We start from the raw sequence: 22,532 nt of genomic DNA on the forward strand, positions 1-22,532 counted from the left end.
CATTCTGGGATTAAGCCCCACATCAGGCTTTTCCACTAGGAGCCTGCTGCTTCCTCTCCCACTCCCCCTGCTTATGTTCCCTCTCTTGCTGGCTCTCTCTCTCTCTCTGTCAAATAAATAAATAAAAAATCTTTAAAAAAAAATGGGGAATAAATTTTAGAAAACAACTTATAAACAGTTCAGGCCTCCCTGATTCGTTTATAAGTTTTCCCTTGAGATTAACTATCTACAGTGTTCCTTTTATCACTGATGCATATTCTGACTCCAGAAAACTCCCAAGTTTTATTGATTATTATTAAATATCAGCTCTCATGGAAGCAACAGTAACTGTAGCAGGAAGTAATAGGGGAGGTAAAGGGACCATCCTGATTGGAAGGAAGATTAAGATAAAAATAATTGAAAATCATAAAGTGGCCTCTTTGGAGAAATAGCTGTAGAATGTGGTTTTTAAAAATCACACTTTTCAGTGAAATGATTGCTCTTAAGAACTTATAATAGTTTGTCATATAGAACGTATACTTTTTGCTAAGTATTGTGGTAGCATTTAGCTGGATATATTAATGGTTTTCTGTGCTCTTATAATCACTGAAAATTACCATTTTTGCATTGCATTATCTCAAGTGTTTTTATATTTTCTTTTCAGCCTGGAATCTGAAATTTAATCTGGCTCATGAGTGTGGCTACTCCATTTCAGAATTAAATGAAGATGACAGGAGAAAAGTAGAAGAGATCAAAGCAAAGTTGTTTGGTCATGAGAGAACAACTGACTTGTCCAAGGTATAAAACAAATGTAGAAATGAAGAGAAAATGCGAAAGAAAGGGCAGTACAGTTTGTATCTCTTACTTGGACGTTGATGACACAAGCTTAGTCATCGATAGTCTTTGGATAAAGTGTTAAGAGTCTTATTTCTTCAAAGTTAATATTTAAGGATTAGATTCAGTAGGTTTTGATTAATTCCAAACTTTTTCTATTGAAAAAGAATTACCTTCTTCGGAAAATAAGAATAGATTTGCTTTGTCATTTGTATTTTCTCATGAGGATGATAACTTGAGGTGCAGATGAAGTCCAGCCATTTTCAGATACATATTATCTACTTAAGAGCATAGAGATATAATAGCTTATGTTTAAATGATTTTAATAGTACGTATTTTCCTTCAGTTGTGAACTATTTCATGCATAGTAAAGAAAACATATATGAAACATAGAATAAAGAATAAAGAAAAAAAATTAATTCCTATATATTGGCCCGCTAACTTGATAAATGGAATATTACCAAATACCATAGATGTCCTGTGTGTCCTCGCCCCAGTCATATTTCTTTGACTTCCTATCCTGACATATATTGATATTCTCTTGCTGTTCAGTGTAGTTTTGAATTCTTTAATAGATGGAATCAACATGGTATATATTCTGAGAATTACATTTTTCACACAGACTTGAGTTTTTGAGATTCTTCTGTGTAGATGTATGTAGTTTTAGTTTATTCATTTTCAGTACTGTAGGTATTATAGTGTAAGAATATATCATAGTTTGTCCATTATGTTGTGGATAGGGCATTTGGTCTGCTTTCATGAGTAGTAGTAAGGTATGATAATACCTGTCTTAGAGGGTTTTGGTATGGGTTGTATGTGATAATGCTTAGTGGAATGTGTGATATCTAGTCTCAGTAATTGGCAATTATTATCATTACTATTCATACTATAAAAATTGATAATGCATAGACTTTATGGCCTAATTCATAGTTTTTTAGAAAATTTTTTGTCAGTGATACAGCATAATTATTTGGCTTATTTCTTTTTTGGAAAAGTTTTTTAAAAGTTTAAATCAGATTGGATTTTAGATTTATGTATATGTTTGAGATCATCACCACCATCCCATTTCCAGAAACTCTTTTCATCTTGCAAGAGTGAAACTTTGTACTTATTAAACAATTTCTCTCCATTCCACTCTCCCCCCAGCCCCTGGCAAGCACCATTCTACCTTTATGATTTTTTTAAAGATTTTATTTATTTATTTGATAGAGAGCAAGCACAAGTGGGGGAGCAGCAGAGGGAGAGGGAGAAGCAGTCTCTCCACCAAGCAGGGAGCCTGATGTGGGGTTTGATTCTAGGACCCTGGGGCACCCCTATGGTTTTTTTAAAGATTTTTTAAAAATGTATTTATTTGAGAGAGCGCACAAGAGAGAGAGAGCACAAGTGGGGTGAGGGGGAGAGGGAGAAGCAAACTCCCTGCTGAACAGGGAGCCCGACTTCGGGCTCCATCCTGGGACTCTGGGACCATGACCTGAGCTGAAGGCAGATACTTAACAGACTGAACCAGCCAGGCGCCCTTGTGTTTATGATTTCAATTAAGTACTTCATATAAGTAGAATCTACAGTATTTGCTTTTTGTGGTAAGTTTATGTCATTTAGCAAATGTCTTCAAGATTCATCCATGTTGTACCTTATGTCAGAATTTCCTTAAAGTGAGTCTCTTAGAGGTAGTACATAATTAAATAATGGTTTTTTAGCCATTCTGCCAATCCCTGATGTTTTGATTGAGTTTGATCCATTTGTATTTAAAGTGATTACTGATCGGGTGAGACCTACTTCTGTCATTTTGCTATTTGTTTTCTATGTCAAGGAAATGATTTTTATGTTCAGGTACAACTCCAAACCACAAGATTATTTACCTTACTGCCCTTTAGCCCACAGAAGTGCAGAGGACAACAAATTACATTTTTAGGCTCCTAAAGATACCCTCTTACATTGCTTATTGGCATTAACTACTCAGATCATTTTGATTCCACCCAAACTATGATAACAAAACTCACTTTGTATGTATGGATTTATGGTCTTTCCTTAGCGGGATACTCTCTCCTCTCTTTTCCCTTTTTTGTTTGGTAACCTCTGAAGACAGGTAGAGTTTGAAGTCAGTAATTTATATCATCTGGTATGTGGACCAATATCTCTTAAGTTTATAAAGAAAACCATAAAACAAATTAGAGTAAAATAAAACAAGCCAAACTAAGAAAGTAGTAAGAAAGAAATTACAAAATCAAATGGATCAGTTAATGCACTAGAAAACAGGAAAATAATGGAATTGAACGTGAACACTTAGAGTTGAATCTTGGAAAAATTCCACATCAATAGGCGATCTCTAACTAGAAGATTACAAGAAGATAACTTGATGTTATAAATTAAAAGGAGTATGCTAAGCATACCATTGAGAAATTTTGAAATCATAAGAGAATATAATGTATACCTCTTTTTTTATTAGGTTTAGAATTTTCATGAATTGGCTGATTTTCTAGGAAGATGTCGATAAATTTTAAATAGATTGGATATGAGCACGATAGAAAATCCTTGTCTCTCAGAGATTTATCTTCCAAGAAAAGTAGCTGACTTGTTAGGAAATGTCATAGAATATTTCCTGGGTGTGATATTGGTAGTGTGGTTATATGACAGGTGAATGTCCCTATTCTTAGCAGATGCAGTGGTGAACTATTTAGGATTGAAGTGTCATATACCAGTGTTTGTATAGAGAGATAAAACTGATAGGGGAAAATGTTCAATTGAATCATGGCAGAAGGAATTCCAGTGTTTATTTTAACATTGTATCAACTTTTTAAAGGCTTTATTTTTTAGAGCTGTTTAAAGTTCACAAAAAGGGGTGCCTGGGTGACTCAGTTGGTTAAGCGTCTGCCTTCGGCTCAGGTCATGATCCCACGGTCCTAGAATTGAGCCCTGTATCGGGCTCCTTGCTCAACGGGGAGCCTGCTTCTCTCTCTGCCTCTGCCTGTTGCTCCCCCTGCTTGTGCTTTCTCTCTTTTTATCTCTCTCTCTCTGTGTCTGTGTCAAATAAATAAATAAAATCTTAGGAAAAAAAAAGTTCACAGCAGAATTGAGAGGAAGATACAGAGATTTCCCATAGACCCCCTGCCCTAACACATGCACCTCCACTGCCATTATCAGCATCCCCCACCAGAGTAGTATGTTTGTTACAATTGATGAACCTACATTGACACATCATAATAACTCAAAGTCCATAGTTTACATTAGGGATCACTCCTGGTGTTATATATTTTATGAGTCTGGACAAATGTGTAATGACATGAACCCATCACTATATCATACAGAATATTTTCACCACGCTAAAGTTCAATCTATTTAATTCTGCCTCTTTCCCACTTTACTGCAACTGCTGATCTTTCTGCTGTCTCTGTACTTTCAGTATGTCATATAGTTGGACTGAAACAGAATTTAGCCTTTTCACATTGGCCTCTCTGGATTATTAATATGCATTTAAGTTTCCTGCATGACTTTCCATGGCTTGATAGCTCATTTCTTTTTAACACTGAATAATACTCCATTGTCTTGATGTGCCACACAGTTTATTTCATCTACTGAGGAATATCTTGGTGGCTTCCAGGTTTTGGCAGTTATGAATAAAGCTGCTGTAAACATCCTTATGCAGTTTTTTTGTGTGAAAATCAGACATTTCACCTCCTTTGGTTAATTATCAGGGAGTTCAAATGCTAGATTGTATGGTAAGAATATGTTTAGTTTTGTAAGGAACCACCAAGCTGCTTATAATTTTATATGTCACCTATACTTCAATTAAAACACACACACACACACTCATTTAAATGGGGGAGAGAAAAAAAGAAACCACCAAATTGTTTCACAAAGTGGCTGTACCATTTTTTATTTCTACCAACAGTAATTCAGAGTTCCTGCTGTTCTACATCCTTTCCAGCAATTGATATTGTCTGTGTTCTGGATTTTGGCCATTTTCATAGGTGTGGAGTGAAGTCTTGTTGTTCTGTTTTATTTTTTAATTTTTTAAATTTATAGATTTTATTTATTTATTTGAGAGAAAGAGTGCATAAGCAGAGGGAGGGGCAGAGAGGGAGAGAGAAGAACAAAGAGACTTGTGCTGAGTGCAGAATGTGGGGCTTGATTTCCTGACCCTGAGATCATTATCCGGAGATCACACCTGAGCCGAAACCAAGAGTAGGATGCTCAACTGACTGAGCCACCCAGGTACCTAGGAGTTTCATTTTAATTTGCATTTCCCTGATGACATATGATGTGGAACGTCCTTTCCTATGCTTATTTTCCAGCTGTATGTCTTTGGTGAATTGTCTGTTAATGCCTTTGCCCATTTCTAAATTGGGTTGATTTCTTATTGATTCTTTAGAGTTCTTTGTATATCTTAGATAATAATCCTTTATCAGATGTGTCTTTTGCAGATATTTTCTTCCAATCTGTAGCTTGTCTTTTCGTTCTTGACATTGTCACAGAAGTTTTTAATTATAATGAATTCAACTTATCAATTACTCTTTCAAGGATTGTACCTTTGATGTTATATCTAAAAAGTAATCACTGTATCCAAGGTCATTAAGATTTTCTCCTTTGTTATATTCTAGGCTTTGCATTTTACATTTAGGTCTATGATCCATTTTGAGTTAATTTTTGTGAGGAGTTTTAAATCCATGTCTAGATTCATTTTTTTGCATGGGTTGCTCAGTTCCAGCACCATTTGTGGGAAAGATTATCTTTGCTTCATGCCTTTGTCCCTCTGTCAAAGAACAGTTGACTTGGGGCGCCTGGGTGGCTCAGTCATTAAGCGTCTGTCTTCGGCTCAGGGTGCAATCCCAGGGTCCTGGGATCGAGCCCCACATTGGGCTCCTCCGCTGAGAAGCCTGCTTCTTCCCCTCCCGCTCTCCATGCTTGTGTTCCCTCTCTCTCTGGCTGTCTCTCTCTCTGTCAAATAAATAAATAAAATCTTAAAAAACAACAACTGGTATTTAAAAAAAAAAAAAAGAACAGTTGACTGTATTTACATGGGTCTATTTCTGGGCTTTGTTCTGTTCTTTGATCTATTTGTCTATTCTTTGACCAGTACCACACTGTCTTAATTACTTTAGCGTAATTGTAAGTCTTTTAGTGTCAGTCCTCCAACTTTGTTCTTCTTCAGTATTGTGTTGGGTATTCTGAGTCTTTAACTTTCCCAGATAAACTTTGGAAACAGTATGTCAGTATCCACAAAATAACTTGCTGGGATTATGATTAGGATTGCAGTGAATCTATAGGTCAAGTTAAGAGGAACAATGTCAAGTTGGGAGGTCTTGACAATGAGTCTTTCTATCCATAAACATGGAATATCTCCATTTATTTAATTCTTTGACCTTTTTTATCAGGGTTTTACAGTTTTCTTCATAGAGAGTTTGTAGATATTTTGTTAGGTTTAATATAAGCATTTCACTTTTTGGGGTGCTAATATAAATGGTATTGTGTTTTTTTATTTCGAACTCCACTTATTCATTGCTGGTATATAGGAAAGCAATTGATTTTTGTATTATATTAACCTTGTATCCCACCATTTGGTATAATCATTTATTAGTTCCAGGAGTTTGTTGGTTCTTTTAGATTTCTACATCAACGATCGTATCATCTACAAACAAAGACAGTTTTATGTCTTCCTTCTCAGTCTGTATACCTTTTATTTCCTTTAGTTGTTTTATGTGGCATTAGTAGGAATTCCATTTTGATGTTGGAAAGGAGTGGTGAGATGGGATATTGTTAACTTGTTCCTGGTCTTTGTGGGAAAGCTTCTAGTTTCTTACCGTGAAGTATGAGGTTTAAGTATAGGTTTTCTGCCAATATTCTACCATGTTGAGGAAGTTTCCTTCTATTCCTAGTTTACTGATAGTTTTTTTTTTTTTATCATAAATAGGTGTTGGATTTTGTCAAATTCTTTTTCTGTATCTATTGATATAATGGTCATTTTTCTTTTTTTAGCCTGTTGATGTGATCATATTAATTGATTTTTGAATGATAAGTCCCACTTGGTCATGGTGTGTAATTATTTTTATACTTTGTTGTATTTGATTTGGTAATATTTTATTGAGGACTTTTGCATCTATATTCATGAGAGAGATTGGTCTGTGGGGGTTTTTTTGTTTTTGTTTTTTTCTTTTCTTGTAATGTCCTTGTCCTGTTGTGGTATTCATAGAATGAATTAGGAGTGTTTCTTCTGCTTCTGTCCTCTGAAAGAGATTGTAAGGAATTGGTATAATTTTTCCTTTACATGTTTGGTAGAATTCACCCCTGAACCCAGCTGGGCCTAGCATTTTCTCTTTTGAAAAATTATTGATTCAATTTCTTTAATAAATAGAAGTCTATTCAGAATGTCTTTTCCTTTTTGTGTGAGTTTTGGCACATTGTGTCTTTGAAGAAATTGGTCCATTCCATCTAGATTATCAAATTTGTGGGGATATGGTTGTTCATACTATTCCTTTATTATCCTTTTAATGTCCATGGGATTTGTAGTGATGTCACCGCTTTGCTTTTTGATATTAGTAATTTGTGTCTTCTCTCTTTTTTTCTTTCTGGCTGGAGGTTTATTGATTTTATTGGTCTTAAAAGAAACAACTTTTTTTTGTTCATTTTTCTGTTTTTTTCTGTTTGCAGTTTCATTGATTTCTGCTCTAAATCTTATACTTCTTTTGTTTGCTTTGGACTTAATTTGCTATTCTTCTTGTAATTACCTAACATAGAAACTTGGGTTATGGATTTTAGATATTTCTTCTTTTCTAATATGTACATTTAATGCTAGAAATTTCTTTCTATGACATGCTTTCCCTGCATCCCACATGTTTTCATAAGTTGTGTTTTCATTTTAATATGTTATTAAATACTAGGTTAATATGTTTTTAAATTTTTCTTGATATTTATTCTTTGATTCATGCTTTATTTAGAAGTACGCTGTTTAATCTCCACATATTTAGGGATTTTCCTGTTATCTTTCTTGCTTTGATTTCTAGTTTAATTCTTTTGTGGTCTAACAGCAGACATTATTTGATTTTTATTCATTTAAATTTGTTAAGGTGTGTTTGATGGCTCAGAATGTGACCTGTTTTAGTGAATGTTTGACGTGAGCTTAAGAAATTGTGTATTCTATTGTTTTTGGCTGAAGTAGTCTATAGATACCTGTTATATCCAATTGATTTATGGTGTTGTTGCGCTATGTCCTTACTGATTTACTGTCTGATAGAGCTGTTCATTCTGATGAGGGTGTTGAAATCTCCATCTATGGGGCGCCTGGGTGGCACAGCGGTTAAGCGTCTGCCTTCGGCTCAGGGCGTGATCCCGGCGTTATGGGATCGAGCCCCACATCAGGCTCCTCCGCTATGAGCCTGCTTCTTCCTCCCTCTCCGCCTGCTTGTGTTCCCTCTCTCACTGGCTGTCTCTATCTCTGTCAAATAAATAAAGAAAATCTTTAAAAAAAAAAAAAAAGAAATCTCCATCTATAATAATGGATTCATCTATTTTTCCATGTAGTTATATGGTTTTTGCTTCATGTAGTTTAACACTCTTTTGTTAGGCATGTATACATTATAGATTGTTATGTCTTAGAGAATTGACACCTTTATCATTACATAATGGTCTTCTTTGTTGCTGATAACTTTCTTTGCTTTGAAGTCTGTTCTGTTTGAAATTAGTACAGTATTCCTACTTTCTTTTGATTAGTTTTAGAATGGTATATTTTTCTCCATCCATGGGAGAAGCAGGCTCCCGCTGAGCAGAGAGCTGATGCGGGGCTCGATCCCAGGACCCTGGGATCGTGACCTGAGCCGAAGGTAGATGCTTAACCAACTGAGCCACCAGGGTGTCACATCCATCCATTTACTTTTAATCTGTATGTCTTTATACTTAAAGAGACTCCCTCAGGATGCCTGGGTGGCTCAGTCGGTTAAGCGTCTACCTTCAGCTCAGGTCATGATCCCAGAGTCCTCGGATAGAGTCCCGCATTGGGCTCCTTGCTCAGCAGGGAACCTGCTTCTCCCTCTGCCTGCTGCTCCCCTGCTTTTGTACTCTCTCTTTCTCTCTCTCTCTGATAAATAAATAAAATCTTTGAAAAAAATAAAAGTGGCATCCTTGGGGCACCTGGGTGGCTCTGTCAGTTAAGCATCCAGTTCTTAATATCAGCTCAGGTCATTATCTCAGGGTTGTGAGATTGAGCCCTGCATGGGGCTCTGTGCTGGGTGTGGAGCCTGCTTAAGATTCTCTTTCCCTCTCTCTCTTTTTTTTTTAAGCTTCAATTTTTTGGTATTTTATTTATGATAATTATATTCATGTGTAACATTTGTCCAAATGTATACATTTGTATTCTTTCTTTTTCTTTTTTTAAAACTTTATTTTTAGAGTAGTTTTAGGTTCACAGCAAAATTGAGAGGAAGATACAGAGACTTCTCCTATACCCCTTCCCCATATATCTCTGGGCTCCCTCATTATCAACATCCCTCACCAGGATGTTATTACATTTGTTACATTTGATAAACCTACATTGATACATCTCAACTACCAAAAACCATAGTTAACCTTAAGACTACTCCTAGTGTTATATATTCTATCAGTTTGAACAAATGTATAATGACTTGGATACATCATTATAATATCATTGAGAATAGATTCGTCATCCCAAAAAACTTCTGTTTTCCACCTTTTCCCCCCTTTTCCCTCCCCCAATCCCTGTCTCCATAGTTTTGCCCCTTCCACAAGAAATGTTATATAGTTGGAATGATATGGTATGTGGATTTTTCAGTTGGGTTATTAGGGATGTACTGTATGGTGACTAACAATAATATAATAAAAAATTATTATAAAAATGTAATTATCATATGCCGAGATTCTGTCTGCTACAGTAAATAAATGGGTGTGTTTATAAACTTGGGAAAAAAAAAAAGAAATGAAAGAACCCAACTGAAAAATCCCTCTCTCTTTCTGACCCTCCCCCACCCCCCCACCTCTCTTAAAAATTTAATAAAGTGGCTCTTTTTTTTTTGGAGTTGTTTTTCCATTTATTAGACAACCCTGGGCCTGTTCACTTGAAATCTCCTTTCTAGTGATAGATATAGATACACATATTCATATATACATATACATATTCATATGTATGTATATGTGTGTATGTTTATATATTATAAATTTTACCTCCTTTATTGAGTTTGTTCAGCAGAGGGGGAAAAGGTGAAAATTCACTCTAGGTTAAAAGCCTATAAACAAAACAAAAGTAGTACACTTTTTGTTTGAGGCTCTGGTGTTGGATTCTTGGCTCCATCAAAAACTCGCTTTTAAGTCTTAGAAATGTTACCTAACTTTTATCTTGTTCTTAGTTTCAAGATCTATAAAATGGAAGTGTTAATGACATCTACCTTCTAAGATTTTGCTAAGTATTAAGTCATATTATGCCCATAAAATGGTTAGTAATGCTATATCTAACACATAGTAACACTCCCAAAATTATTTACTGTTATTATTATTGTCAGTGAAAAGCTCACTGAGGCAGGGACTATTGTCCCACTTACTAAAATGATGTTTTAACTTTATTTTGAAGCTTTCTTATGTCACCCGTTCTCCTAATCATGGACTGAATATTTAATTATAAATGTTATTTTATGTTTTATAAATATAATTTTATTTTATTTAAATTCAGTTAATTAACATATAATGTATTTGTTTCAGGGGTACAGGTCTGTGATTCATCAGTCTTACATGTACCCAGTGCTCATTACAACACATACCCTCCCCAATGTCCATCACCCAATTACCCCATCTCTATACCCCCTTCCCCTCCAGCAACCCTCAGTTTGTTTCCTATGATTAAGAGTCTCTTATGGTTTATCTCCCTCTCTGGTTTCATCTTGTTTCATTTATTTCCTCTCTTCCCCTATGATCCTCTGTTTTCTTTCTGAAATTCCACATATGAGTAAGATCATAGGATAATTGTCTTTCTGTTATTGACTTATTTTGCTTAGCATAATACCCTTTAGTTCCATCCACGTCATTGCAAATAAAGTGGCTTTCTCATAGATAACATGTAGTTAGATCTTGTTTTTTGACTCACTCTGACAATCTTTGTCTGTACTTAGATCATTGATTCTCAAAGTGATTATTGGTATAGTTGGAGTAATATCTACCATGTTCACTACTATTTTTTATTTGTTGCCCTTGTTCTTTATTCCAATTTTTGTCTCCCACTTTGTTTCTGTCTTTTGTGTTTTAATTAAGCATTTTATGTCATTATATTTTCTCTCATTTCTTAGCATATCAGCTACACTTAAAAAATTTTTTTAAACTTTTTTTAGTGGTTGCCCTAGAATTTGTAGGACATTCACAACTAATCCAAGTTTATTTTCAAATAACACTATACCACTCCACATAGTTTGAGTACCTTCTAATAACAAAATACAGTTAATCCTTGAACAGTACAGCAGTGAGGGGGAACCAACTCCCCACACAGTTGAAATTCTGCATATAACTTTTGACTTTCACAAAGCTACTAAAAGCCCACTGTTGATCAGAAGCCTTAATAACATAATCAGTTAACATTACATTATGTGTGTTATATTACTGTATTTTTACAAAAAACATCTAGAGAAAAGAAAATGTTGCCATCATAAGGAAGAGAAAATAAATACATTTACAGTACTGTATCAAAAAACTCAGTGTATAAGTGGATCCATGCTATTCAAACCTCTGTTGTTCAAGGGTCAACTGTAATCCTGTATTCTTCCTCCCATCCCTTGTATCATTGCTGTCATTCATTCATACACATATATACATACACACAAGCAATAGGTTTTTTTTAATGATTTTTTATTATATTATGTTAGTCACCATACAGTACATCCCCGGATTCCGATGTAAAGTTCGAATGCTTCATTAGTTGTGTATAACACCCAGTGCACCATGCAATACATGCCCTCCTTACTACCTATCACCGGTCTATCCCAATCCCCCACCCCCCTCCCCTCTGAGGCCCTCAGTTTGTTTCTCATAGTCCATAGTCTCTCATGTTTCATTCCCCCTTCTGATTGCCCCCCCTTTCTTTATCCCTTTCTTCCCCTACCGATCATCCTAGTTCTTATGTCATAGATGAGAGAAATCATATGATAATTGTCTTTCTCTGCTCACACAAGCAATAGTTTGAACAAATTATTATCTGTTAGATCAATTAAAAATAAGAAAAAAGTGGGTGTGTGGTTTTTCTTTTAATCATCACTTATTCCTTCTTTGATGTTCTTCCTTTTATGTAGATCCGAGTTTCTGACTATATTTTTCTTTTCTTAAAGTACATCTGCTAACATCTGTTGCATGGCAAGTCTACTGGCAACAAATTCCCTCAATTTTTGTCTGGGAAAGCCTTTATTTCTCCTTCAGTTTCAAGGATAATTTCATAGGGTAGAGAATTTCAAGTTTGTATTTTTATTTTCCTCAACACTTCACATATTTCATTCTGTTCTCCTCTTGTTTGCATAGGTTCTGAGGAGAAATTGGATGTAATTCTTTGTTCCTCTGTAGATAAGGCGTTTTTACCCTATAACTTCTTTTCAGTATTTTTTCTTTCTTTATTTTTTTAAGATTTTATTTATTTGTCAGAGAGAAAGATAGTGAGAGAGAGCACAAGCAGAGGGAGCGGCCGGCAGAGGGAGAAGCAGACTCCTCGCTGACCAAGGAGCCTGATACAGAACTCGATCCCAGGACCCTGGGATCATGACCTGAGCTGAAGGCAGATACTTAACTGATTGATCATTTAGGTGTCTCTCTGTTTTTTTCTTTATCTTTGATTTTCTGTACTTTGAAAATGTTACACCTCGGTATAATTTTGGAGGGCATTTATCCTGCTTTGTGTTTTGTGAACTTCCTGAATCTATACTTTGGTGTCTGACATTAATTTGGGGGAAATTTTTAGTCATTTTTAAAAAAATATTTATTTATTTGTTAGAGCGCGCACAGTAGGGGGTAGGAGCAGCAGGCAGAGGAAGAAGCAGGCTCTCCACTGAGCAAGGAACCTGATGTGGGACTCAGTCCCAGAACTCTGGGATCATGACCTGAGCTGAAGGCAGACACTTAACTGAACTAGCCTTCCAGGAGTCCCTAGTCATTGTTATTTCAAATATTCCATTCCCTTCTTTCTTCTCTTTTTGGTATTTCCATTGCTCATATGTTATACCTGTTGTAGGTGTCCCAGAGTCCTTTGATGTCCTGTTCTTTTGCTTGTTTGTTTTTCAGTCTTTGTTCTCTTTGCTTTTCAGCTTTGGAGGTTTTTGTTGAGATACCTTTATGCTTAAGATTCTTTCTTTAACCATGTCTGGTCAAAGTCATTCTTCATTTCTATTAAATAAAGTGTTTGATCTCTAGCATTTCTTTTTCATTCTTCTTTAGGATTTCCATCTCCTTGCTTACATTGTCCTTGTCTTCTTACCTGCTGTTCATTTTATCCATCAGAGCTCTTAGCATATTTATCATCATTGTTTTAAGTTTCTGATCTGATAATTTCAACATCTTGACATGTCTAGTTTTGATGCTCTTTCTTTTCCACTAGCTTTTTTGCTTTGTAGTATCCTATGTTATGGGGCCTGTAGCTGGTATATTACATTAAGAATGTGCAGATTATGGGGCGCCTGGGTGGCACAGCGGTTAAGCGTCTGCCTTCGGCTCAGGGCGTGATCCCGGCGTTATGGGATCGAGCCCCACATCAGGCTCCTCCACTATGAGCCTGCTCCTCTCCCACTCCCCCTGCTTGTGTTCCCTCTCTCGCTGGCTATTTCTGTCTCTGTTGAATAAATAAATAAAATCTTTAAAAAAAAAAAAAAAAGAATGTGCAGATTATGACCCACTGAATAAGGAGACATTAGCTTTGCTCACCGGAGTGGCAGATCACTTTCTCAGCGTTCAAACTCCCATTTTGGGGAGTGAAAACCCCAAGATCATTTTGATTGAAGATGCAGTTTCAATACACTCACACAAAGGAAGCTAGGTTACAACATTTAATACTTACAGATCCCAGAAGCAGGGGTGGTGGTGGGTGGGTGGGTCTGAGTAGGGGCAAGGGGCACTCAGTGAGCTGAGGGAAAGGCAGTCCTCTGTACCAGGTCATGAGCAAGCAGGAGATAGAGAACAGGGTAGCAAACACCTATTACCTATAAGGTGGTTGGGCAGAGGTCACTAACTTTTCATAGCCTTAACTCTTAAATAGTTGTTTTAAAAGCTGCCTGAGGGAAACAAAGTGGAGACTATTGGCAGGCATCCTAAGCTCAGGTCCTTATCTAACTGTCCATACTCTGGGTGTGAGCAGGGTTGTCATACTGTAAAATGCCTAGGCAGCAACTCAAAATAGCTTTTTTCTCATCACAATTGACCCTGTGATGCCTAGGCATTAGTCTTTAGGGAAAACCATGGACACTGTCTAGATGGTGGAGATGTTAAAAGCCACTGGCAGGGTTTTGGTCACCTAGCTCATGAAACATTTGAGCAAAGCAAAAATGCCAGTCAACAATATCAATAGACAAATGGTAGTTTAAAATCCTGCCTATAACCATCCCTCCATTTGTCGGGGTCCAGCCAAGAAAATAAAGCCCATGGATAAGGTTAAGGTAAGTATCTGATTAAAAACTTGGGTTAGATTATGGAATATTTGTATCTATTAGGCCACCTTTTGTAAATTTGTCCAAATTTGTCCAGAATTATGAATATATATGCAGCAGGTGATGCAATCTACAGTGTGTATACCTCCTTCCTTGACCAACAAGGAATCTAAAGCACTTATCCAAAACTGTCTGCACTAAAGAATGATGTTGTTGTATGAAGTCTACACTTTGGGCTAGCAGTCCAGTGTAGTCAGCCAGGGTGGCTGACAGGTTAGTGTTTGCCTTAATAATTTGTTGTTCTGTGCCTAGTGTGGTGGTGTTCCCATGAGTAGCAGACCTATTCTCAACATAATGAGGATGAATTCTGAATGCTTTTGACATGATGGGACAGAAAGACAGACTGGGGGGTCCTGTTTATTAGGTTGTAAGGGTCATGCCCAGGTACTGAAGTACATTAGTATGAACAGACAGGACTCCCTAAGGACCAGCAAGGAGGCAAATGTGTTGGACTTTGAGGGAAAAAGTGCATGTAGGGAGAACCATGTATGTGTGATGGCCCCAGGGCACTGGACTCATAGTGAACGCTAACTTTTATTGTGGAAGCCAGAGTAAGTTGGAGTTCTTCCGGGGTGACTAGGCTGCAAGGCCCAAGACTGTGGGTTTTGTGCTCTTTGGGGCAAGGTATATATTATATTCATTTTTGTGGTGTTGGTGCCTGCACAGATATGGGGAATTACAAAGAGCATGTGGGGTCTCCTGCCAGGTGCCATGTACTGTACTGCAAAGTGTCCTGCATGGGAGCAGTTGAGCACCATAGAGAGTGGTCAGGCAAACTGCAGAGATGTGTGGGATGCCTTTTGTTGGGCAAATGAGGGCAGGCTAGGCTAATAAGCCTTTGTTGAGTTCATTAACGTGCCCAGCAATTACAGTGGCTCAAAAAATGAGTCTTGGTTCCTGCCCATGGGATAGCAATAGACTATTGGAGGGCTTGAGTGGGAGGATTGTGGAAAACTGAGTGGTGACACTGGGAAAGAGTCTTCTTGGGGTGGTAAGGGAGGTGACCCTACGGCTGTGGTCCTGTGAGAGTGTCTGGGTGGGGGGGTGCTCTGGTTGTAGCATCCACAGCCAGAGACGGGTTCTTTCAGCAGAAATTAAATTTACTAACCCCCAGTAAGAAGCATAGTGTGGACCAATCTAATGGTGAGTATGGTGAGGGCAAGCAACTAAGTGAAGTGTTTAAAGGGGACTCTGTAAGTTTATGAGACTTGACAGATACCTTGGCCTTTCAAAGCTCAAAAGTGCAATAGAGACCAGCCTGGAAGTCATAGGACTGCCTCACACTCAAGCAGCAAGTGTTGTAGTAAGCAAGGAGGCCTTGGGGTAAACACGTAATTTTAACTCGACAAAATACCACTCAAGGGGCATCATCTTCCCAGTTGTCATCTCTGCTATTGTGGAAGGTTTTGGAGGCAGCAGTTGGGATGTCCCATGCCATCATGGACTGGGATATTGTCGTCTCCATTGTTGTTGCAGTGGAGAGAGCCATCCCAGAGGAGGGTGGTTCTCCCAGGTTTCCACCCAGGAGGGGAACTGAGGGGCCCAGGAGTCTTAACCAGATGCCCTGGTTAAGGTTTGCTTGCATCATCATAAACATCTACTGGTATCACAATTCTTAGTAAACTTTGGAGGTTCTTGGGGGAGTGTACCTCACAAAGGACTGGGCAGACGTCCCTCTCCTCTGAGGCACAGGACGTCCCCATCCATAGATAGTAAAGGTTGGAGGCATATGTGTAGCCTTGGTGTAAAGAAAACTTAGTTATATGCTTCTGACAGTTTAATGTTTGGCCCTGTATTACTGGGGATGGGTCTGAATTGCATAAGCCTATCAGCCACTTAGGGTTGAAATTAGGGCAGTATTACAGCTGGTGGCCTTTAAGCATTTACGCCATTGATTCCACTGAAGATAGTGGGCTTGATTCTCCTAGCTGGTTTCCACACCTGATGGCATTTCGGGTGCAGCCACTCTAGGGCCAACTTCAGCACACGCCATCTTCCCATCCTGGGGTGCAGTTGTGAGCGAGTGCTGTTCGCTTCCAGCAACTTTCTAGTACTGTCCTTCTGGGGTCAAGGAGAGGCTTCATGACCAACATGGTACAAAAGGCACAGAGTTAGGCCAATGATAGCAAGCATCTGCATTTTATAGTTTTGTCCATCTGACTGCCTCATGAGAAGAATTATTATGGTTCCATTGTGGATCAGCAGCTCATTGGTGGCCTCCTCCAAAGTGGGGTAGGGCCAAGTGTTATGATCATGTCACCATGATGTCATCCAATATTGTTGGTATCAACCAGCCGGAGTGCCTCTTCCCTACTTTGAGTGGGTCCAGGTACAGTTACTTCCACTTCCTGTGGGGAGGTATGATTAGGAGAAATGAGCCATCCACTGAAGCCACTATACGTTGGAATTTCAATTGGAATTTACATACTAAGCGAGTAAGTGTGGTCCAGCAGTGTAGAACACAGTATGTGTTGTTCTTCTGGGCCAGGACTGTGTATGACTAGGGGAGGTAACCATCTGTCCTCAATCAGGTTGCCAGGGAATACTGGAAGGTGAGGTGATTGACATTTTAAATCTGTAATGTTGGGGAAAATGTAAATACTACTGTATGATAAAGGCATCAGATTACGCCATGATAACAACCATAGGCAGCGTGGCCAGATAGATTCGTTGGTGTGAGGAGAGTGGTGCCATATGTCCTAGAGTTTAAAATGTGTTAAAGTGTCCCTAGTAGCAAGGAAGTCCATTTAGGAGTCCATTTGCTGCCTTGTAACTTAAGGAGCAAGACCTTTGTGGTGTTGAATAATGCCAGGAGTCTGTAGCTCCTATAGGAGATGAAAGTTTATCAGATGCCCTGTTGGAAAGTCCAGTGCTATGTTGTATGAGCAGTAAAATGAGATCCTTGATCTGAATCAGTGGTGTCTGGAGGGCTGAATGGGGGCAGGATATACTTAGAAAAGAAGGGGCATACTCGTTCCACAGAGCTGTTCCTGATGGGTGTAGCTAGCAGCAGGCTGGTAAGAGTATCTACACATGTAATAGTGAAGCGGGTAGTGCCTGCTGACAGAGGATGTGGCCCTGTGAAATCAGCCCGCCAGCTGCTTAATGGGGCTGTCTCCTTGCAGAACTTAAGCATGGCAGGGCAATTTCTAGTGTTTGGTTTGGGAGCATAATTTGCAGTTAAAAATTGTGTTTTGCAAGGGTAGTGGGCCCAAACCTGAAGAGAAATGGTACCATTCAGACAGGGAATAAGGGGTGTGGACGTAGGGACTAAGAAAGGCTGGAATGGTTGATGGTGGGGAAAGTGGTTTTGTGGTAGTGAGTGGAGCTGACAGTTGTTAAAGAGTCAGTGGCTGAGAACCCCAAACCTGTGGTGACCTGAATCTGGTCAAGGGTATCGCTTTGGAGTTAGACTCTGGTGTGGTAGCGTTTGTGTGTGCTGAACCATGGGTTACCTTATTTGTGGCTGGTGCCACAAATTTGGGGCATCCCAAATGGAATAGCCTTGAATGTGAAAATCATCCTGTTGCGATTGGTCCGACCAAACTGCTGGCCTGGTAGCAGCTGTCCATTAGTCAGTGAAAATATGAACAAGAGGCTTGTCTAGGCAGCTGCACTCCGTACAGCCATTTGTTCCACCACAAGTTCAAGCTAGCCAGCCTCCATTTACCATCTGTGATAAGCGTGGCGCCACTGACGGGGTGATACATTGCCACTCTCCCAACAGGCTCCAGTGCATCCAGTGGTGGCGCTACCACCCATGAAGAATACAGAATCCCTTTCTTGTTCCATCAGCTCTTCGCAGGGACCACGCCAGGTCACCAGAGGCTTAAGCAGTGGGAGCGCTGTCAGCAGTTCCTCAAGGTCCATTGGCAGTGGGCTGAGAATCCAGGAAGCCACATCCTCCAGTAATATGGAAAGATCTGCCATGTCAGGTTTAGCCCATTCTAGAAGCTACCATTTCCGTTTTAGCAAAGAGGCATTTGTGGTCATGCTGAGCCATTATTGGGTGGCATCCCTTATGCGTGATGTAGGAATGCGGGTACACAGGAGAACAGGGTCTGTTCCTGTCGTGTTGCCTCTGTAACAAAACCCAATAAACAGCCAAAATATGATGTTTTAAGGGGTGTAGCAGGTGGCTATGAAGGGCAGCCATCTGGTCTAGAAGCCAAGAGGCAACCAGGAAAAGTGTTTAGTCCATAGACTCCAAGCTGCATAGTACATGGTGGTCAGTGCCTCAGCCTGGAAGGAAGAGCCAGAGGGAACCATGGGTAGGGCTTGGTGAGTTGACTTTTGGGTCAACTGTAAAGCTGGTTGTAGGGCTTCTCCTGTTAAAATGTAGAGGATTTGTGTGTAACTGCATAAATGGTGCTGAGTATGGTGGATAGGTGTGGTATGTTTGCCTCCAAAATGTGAAGAGAGCTAAGACATGTTGGGCTTGCCATAGTGTGGTAGGAGGCTGAATAGTTAACAGTTGGTGTTTAACCACAAGTGGAATTCTTGGCCTTCAGCGGGCCAATTAATGCCAAGAAATTTAACAGTTGTAGCTGGACCTTGGATTTTATGTGGTGCAATAGCCCAACCTCTACGTTGTAGGTGGGTTTCCAGCTGTGTTAAGGCCTTGCACACCATATCCCCCAAGGAATCTGGGATTACACTGTCCCAATATAGTGCCAGACAGTGCAAGGGGACACTGTAAGGGCATCCGCATCTTGCTGGCAAAGGTTGTATGTAATGGCTGGGCTGTTAAGATAGCTCATAAGCAGCTGGGTAAAGGTATATTGGGTCCCTGTGGCTAAGATTTCTCAGTGATTGATACTAAATAAGACATATTAGCTAAATGCCTCTGTGGGTTAGAGCTGGCTCTCTAAGATCAATACTCTAACCACTGATATCTTGGACCCAGCAGTAGTCTCCACTGCTGGCATGAGTGTGGGAGAGTTCTCCTTGGCTCCCAGGATCTGATAGCCTATACCTCTAGTCCCTGTTTGTGGAAGAGAGGCAGAACCCTACCTTCCTGGTTAACTCACCTTGGCTCAGTTCTGTGACTTTGCGTATGATTATAGTGGATCACATCCCGACCTAACACCCAATGGACTGTCCTTTAGAGACTTACCACCTCAGACTAGGGCCTGCTGGTCAGTCTCTGCAGGAGAGACTGACCTTTCATAGCACTGACAATTTAGGGTGGGGGTCCACAGCAACAACCAGCAGCAGCATAAAGCAATGCTACAGACCGCCAGCAAGCGGGTGTTCCTTCCCAGAGAGGCTGAGCGGTTTGGGAGAGGAAGTTAGTAACCAGGTCACAGCTAAAAAGCTTTATATGGGGTACAGACTGCACCCATGCTCCCATCCTGATCACCAATTGGGTTGTGGGCCTGTAGCTGTTGTATTAAATTAAGAATATGCAGATTATGACCTGCTAAATGAGGAGGGACAAACCACTTACACAGGGCTGGCAGGTAGCTCCCTTAGCATTCGAGGGTTTTGACTTTGGGGAAGTGAAAATCCCAGGGTCATTTTGACTGAAGATGCAGTTTTACCATTGCACAAAAGAAATAAGGTTACAAGTTCTCTTATTACTTACAGATCCCAGAAGTTAGGGTGAGGTTAGGAAAGGCCTTCAGTGAACCAGGGGAAGGGCAGCCCTCCATCCTAGATCAGTGAGCAGGAGATAGAGAGCAGGATAGCAAAGACCTATTACCTATAAGGTAGTTGGGCCAGAGGTCATTAACTTTTCATGGGCTCAACTATAAATGGTTATTATAAAAGATGTCCGAGGGAAACACAGTGGGGATGTGTGGTGGGGAATCCTAAAGGTCCTTGTCTAACTGTCCAGACTGGGTTTGAGCAGGGTTGCCATACTGTAAAATGCCTAGGCAGCAAGTCACAGTAGCTGTTTTCTCATATATGCCTTGTAATTTTTTATTCATAGGGAGACATAATGTATCAGGTTAAAGGAACTGTTGTAAATAGGCCTTGAGTGATGTGGTGGTAATGTATGTAAAAAGGAAGTATTCTATATGAGTGGATCTTAGTCTTTTAGTGAGCCTGTACTTCTGAACTGTGACTTAAATATTTCTCAGCTTCCCCCTCACTTCTTATGTAGAACAGAATGGCTTGAGTGGTGTGGAAGGTGTATTTCCCGTCTCCCATATGAGATTCTTGAATTTATTAGACCTGGGAATTTTCTTTCACCCATGTCGGTTAGACTGATAATTTCCCGGCAGATTAGGCTGTGGTTTACATTCTCTCCTGAGCGCAAGCCTAGTTAAGAACAGAATGGTCTGGCATATTTCAGAATAGTTCCTTTTCTCCTCTCAAAAGCTGGCAGGGATTTTTCTCCAGTATTTATTGTGAGAACCTGGTCAATCTCCTGGAGGTAAAACTCACAAAAGTGTTAGAGTACCCCTATGACTTGGTCCCTCCCTGGAGTTTTTAATTTTCAGACTTGTCCACACTGAGCCTCTAGGAATTCATCTACTGTAGTCGAGGTTTTCTTACCCCAACACTGGTTCCCACAGTGGTTTCTGTTCAGTAGTCTCTGCTCCTATAAGCCTGGACTCCCTGTATTTGCTTTTCTTCCCGGGGACAGATGTTTGTATGGGTGAGTCTTTGAAACTATTGAATAATGGATAAGTCCCGTGCTATCTAAATACGTGCTATCTAAATACGTCTCTAATGCATAAAAGAAAATTAAAATGTTTACAGTTTACTTAAATACTGATACTTGAGAATGTTGATATAAAAATTTGAGAACGTTGATTNCCTCCCTCTCTCTCTCTTTCTTTCTTTCTTTTGGAGATTCTTTTTAATTTATTAAGGAATATGGATTTTTCTCGCCTAATGAATTCCTAGAGATGAAGATTTCCTGCCCAACATTTTAATAATTTCCCACGGTCCATTTCAAGCGGCTTTACCTCAGTGGCTTCGTTTAGTTCTCTGTCTTTTCAGTTAGAAAATGGAGTGGTTTTTCTAGACCAGATTATAGGAATAATATTATTGGAACTATTTGACCTGATTGAACAGCCATTTTTATGTCTGCATATATTATACAGCTCCATACAGAAAGGGAAATCCATTCTACATAAAAGGGTCAAGTAAATATTCACACTGTGGTTTCATTACAAGGAATAGGTTTTCATCAAAAATGAAGGATTCAGGCACATGGGTAGTTACGTATATGTGGCCATTTGTTTTCTAATGGCCTGAGTTCTGTGCTTTCTGCCTGATTGATTAGTAGTTGGAACAGATTGGCAGGTAAGAAGTAATGTCTCCTCTTTCATTTCCTATCTTATTTACCTGAGTCTTCTCTTTTTTTCCTGTAGTCTAGCTAAAAGTTTGCCAATTTTATCTTTTCAAATAGCCAACTGTTTCTTTACTTTTTTCTTTTGTTTTTGTGCTATTTGGTTTATTTCTGCTCTAATTTTTATTAGTTTTATCCTTCTGCTAACTTTGGGCTTTTTTTTTTCCCCCTAGTTCCTTGAGGTATAAAGTTAGGTTCTTTATTAGGTATCTTTACTTTTTAAAATGTAGGCATTTATAACTATAAACTTCCCTCTTAGTACTGCTTTTGCTACATCCCATTAGTTTTAGTGTGTTGTATTTTTGTTACTTGCCTCAAGATATTTTCTAATTTCTTTTTTGATTTCTTCTTTGACCCATCAGTTGTTCAAGAGTGTGTTGTTTAATTTCTACATATTTGTGAATTTTTTAGTTTTCCTTTATCACTGAGTTCTGGTTTTATTCCATTGTGGTCAGGAAAGGTACTTGGTATGATATCAGTCCTCTTGAATTAGTTAAGGCTTGTTATTTGACCATACATGTGAGGTGTGAATTTGACCACACAAATTCCTAACCTGAGGAACATTCCATGTGCACTTGAGAAGTAAGTATATTTTGCTTTGGTTTTAGTTATCTATCTGTGTCTGTTAGGACCATTTGGTCTGTAATATTTTCAAGTCCATTGTTTCTGACCTGAATTTTCTGTGTGGATATTCTGTCCGTTATTGAAAGCAAGTTATTGAGGGGCGCCTGGGTGGCACAGCGGTTAAA

The 22,532-nt window shown here is 39.1% G+C and overlaps 1 protein-coding gene across 18 annotated transcripts in view; it reads left to right on the plus strand.

The window, feature by feature from the left end:
• Positions 1 to 22,532, plus strand: part of ALMS1 (ALMS1 centrosome and basal body associated protein) — a 174,757-nt gene that overhangs the window by 61,434 nt on the left and 90,791 nt on the right. For all 18 annotated transcript variants that reach the window (XM_034659360.1, XM_034659361.1, XM_019802036.2 and 15 more), the window contains one exon: positions 644 to 777. In XM_034659360.1, coding sequence (XP_034515251.1) covers positions 644 to 777 — 134 coding nt within the window. The remainder of the gene's footprint in view (positions 1 to 643; positions 778 to 22,532) is intronic.

The sequence above is a fragment of the Ailuropoda melanoleuca genome, chromosome 4, assembly GCF_002007445.2.
Source record: "Ailuropoda melanoleuca isolate Jingjing chromosome 4, ASM200744v2, whole genome shotgun sequence".
Classification (NCBI taxonomy): Eukaryota; Metazoa; Chordata; class Mammalia; order Carnivora; family Ursidae; genus Ailuropoda; species Ailuropoda melanoleuca.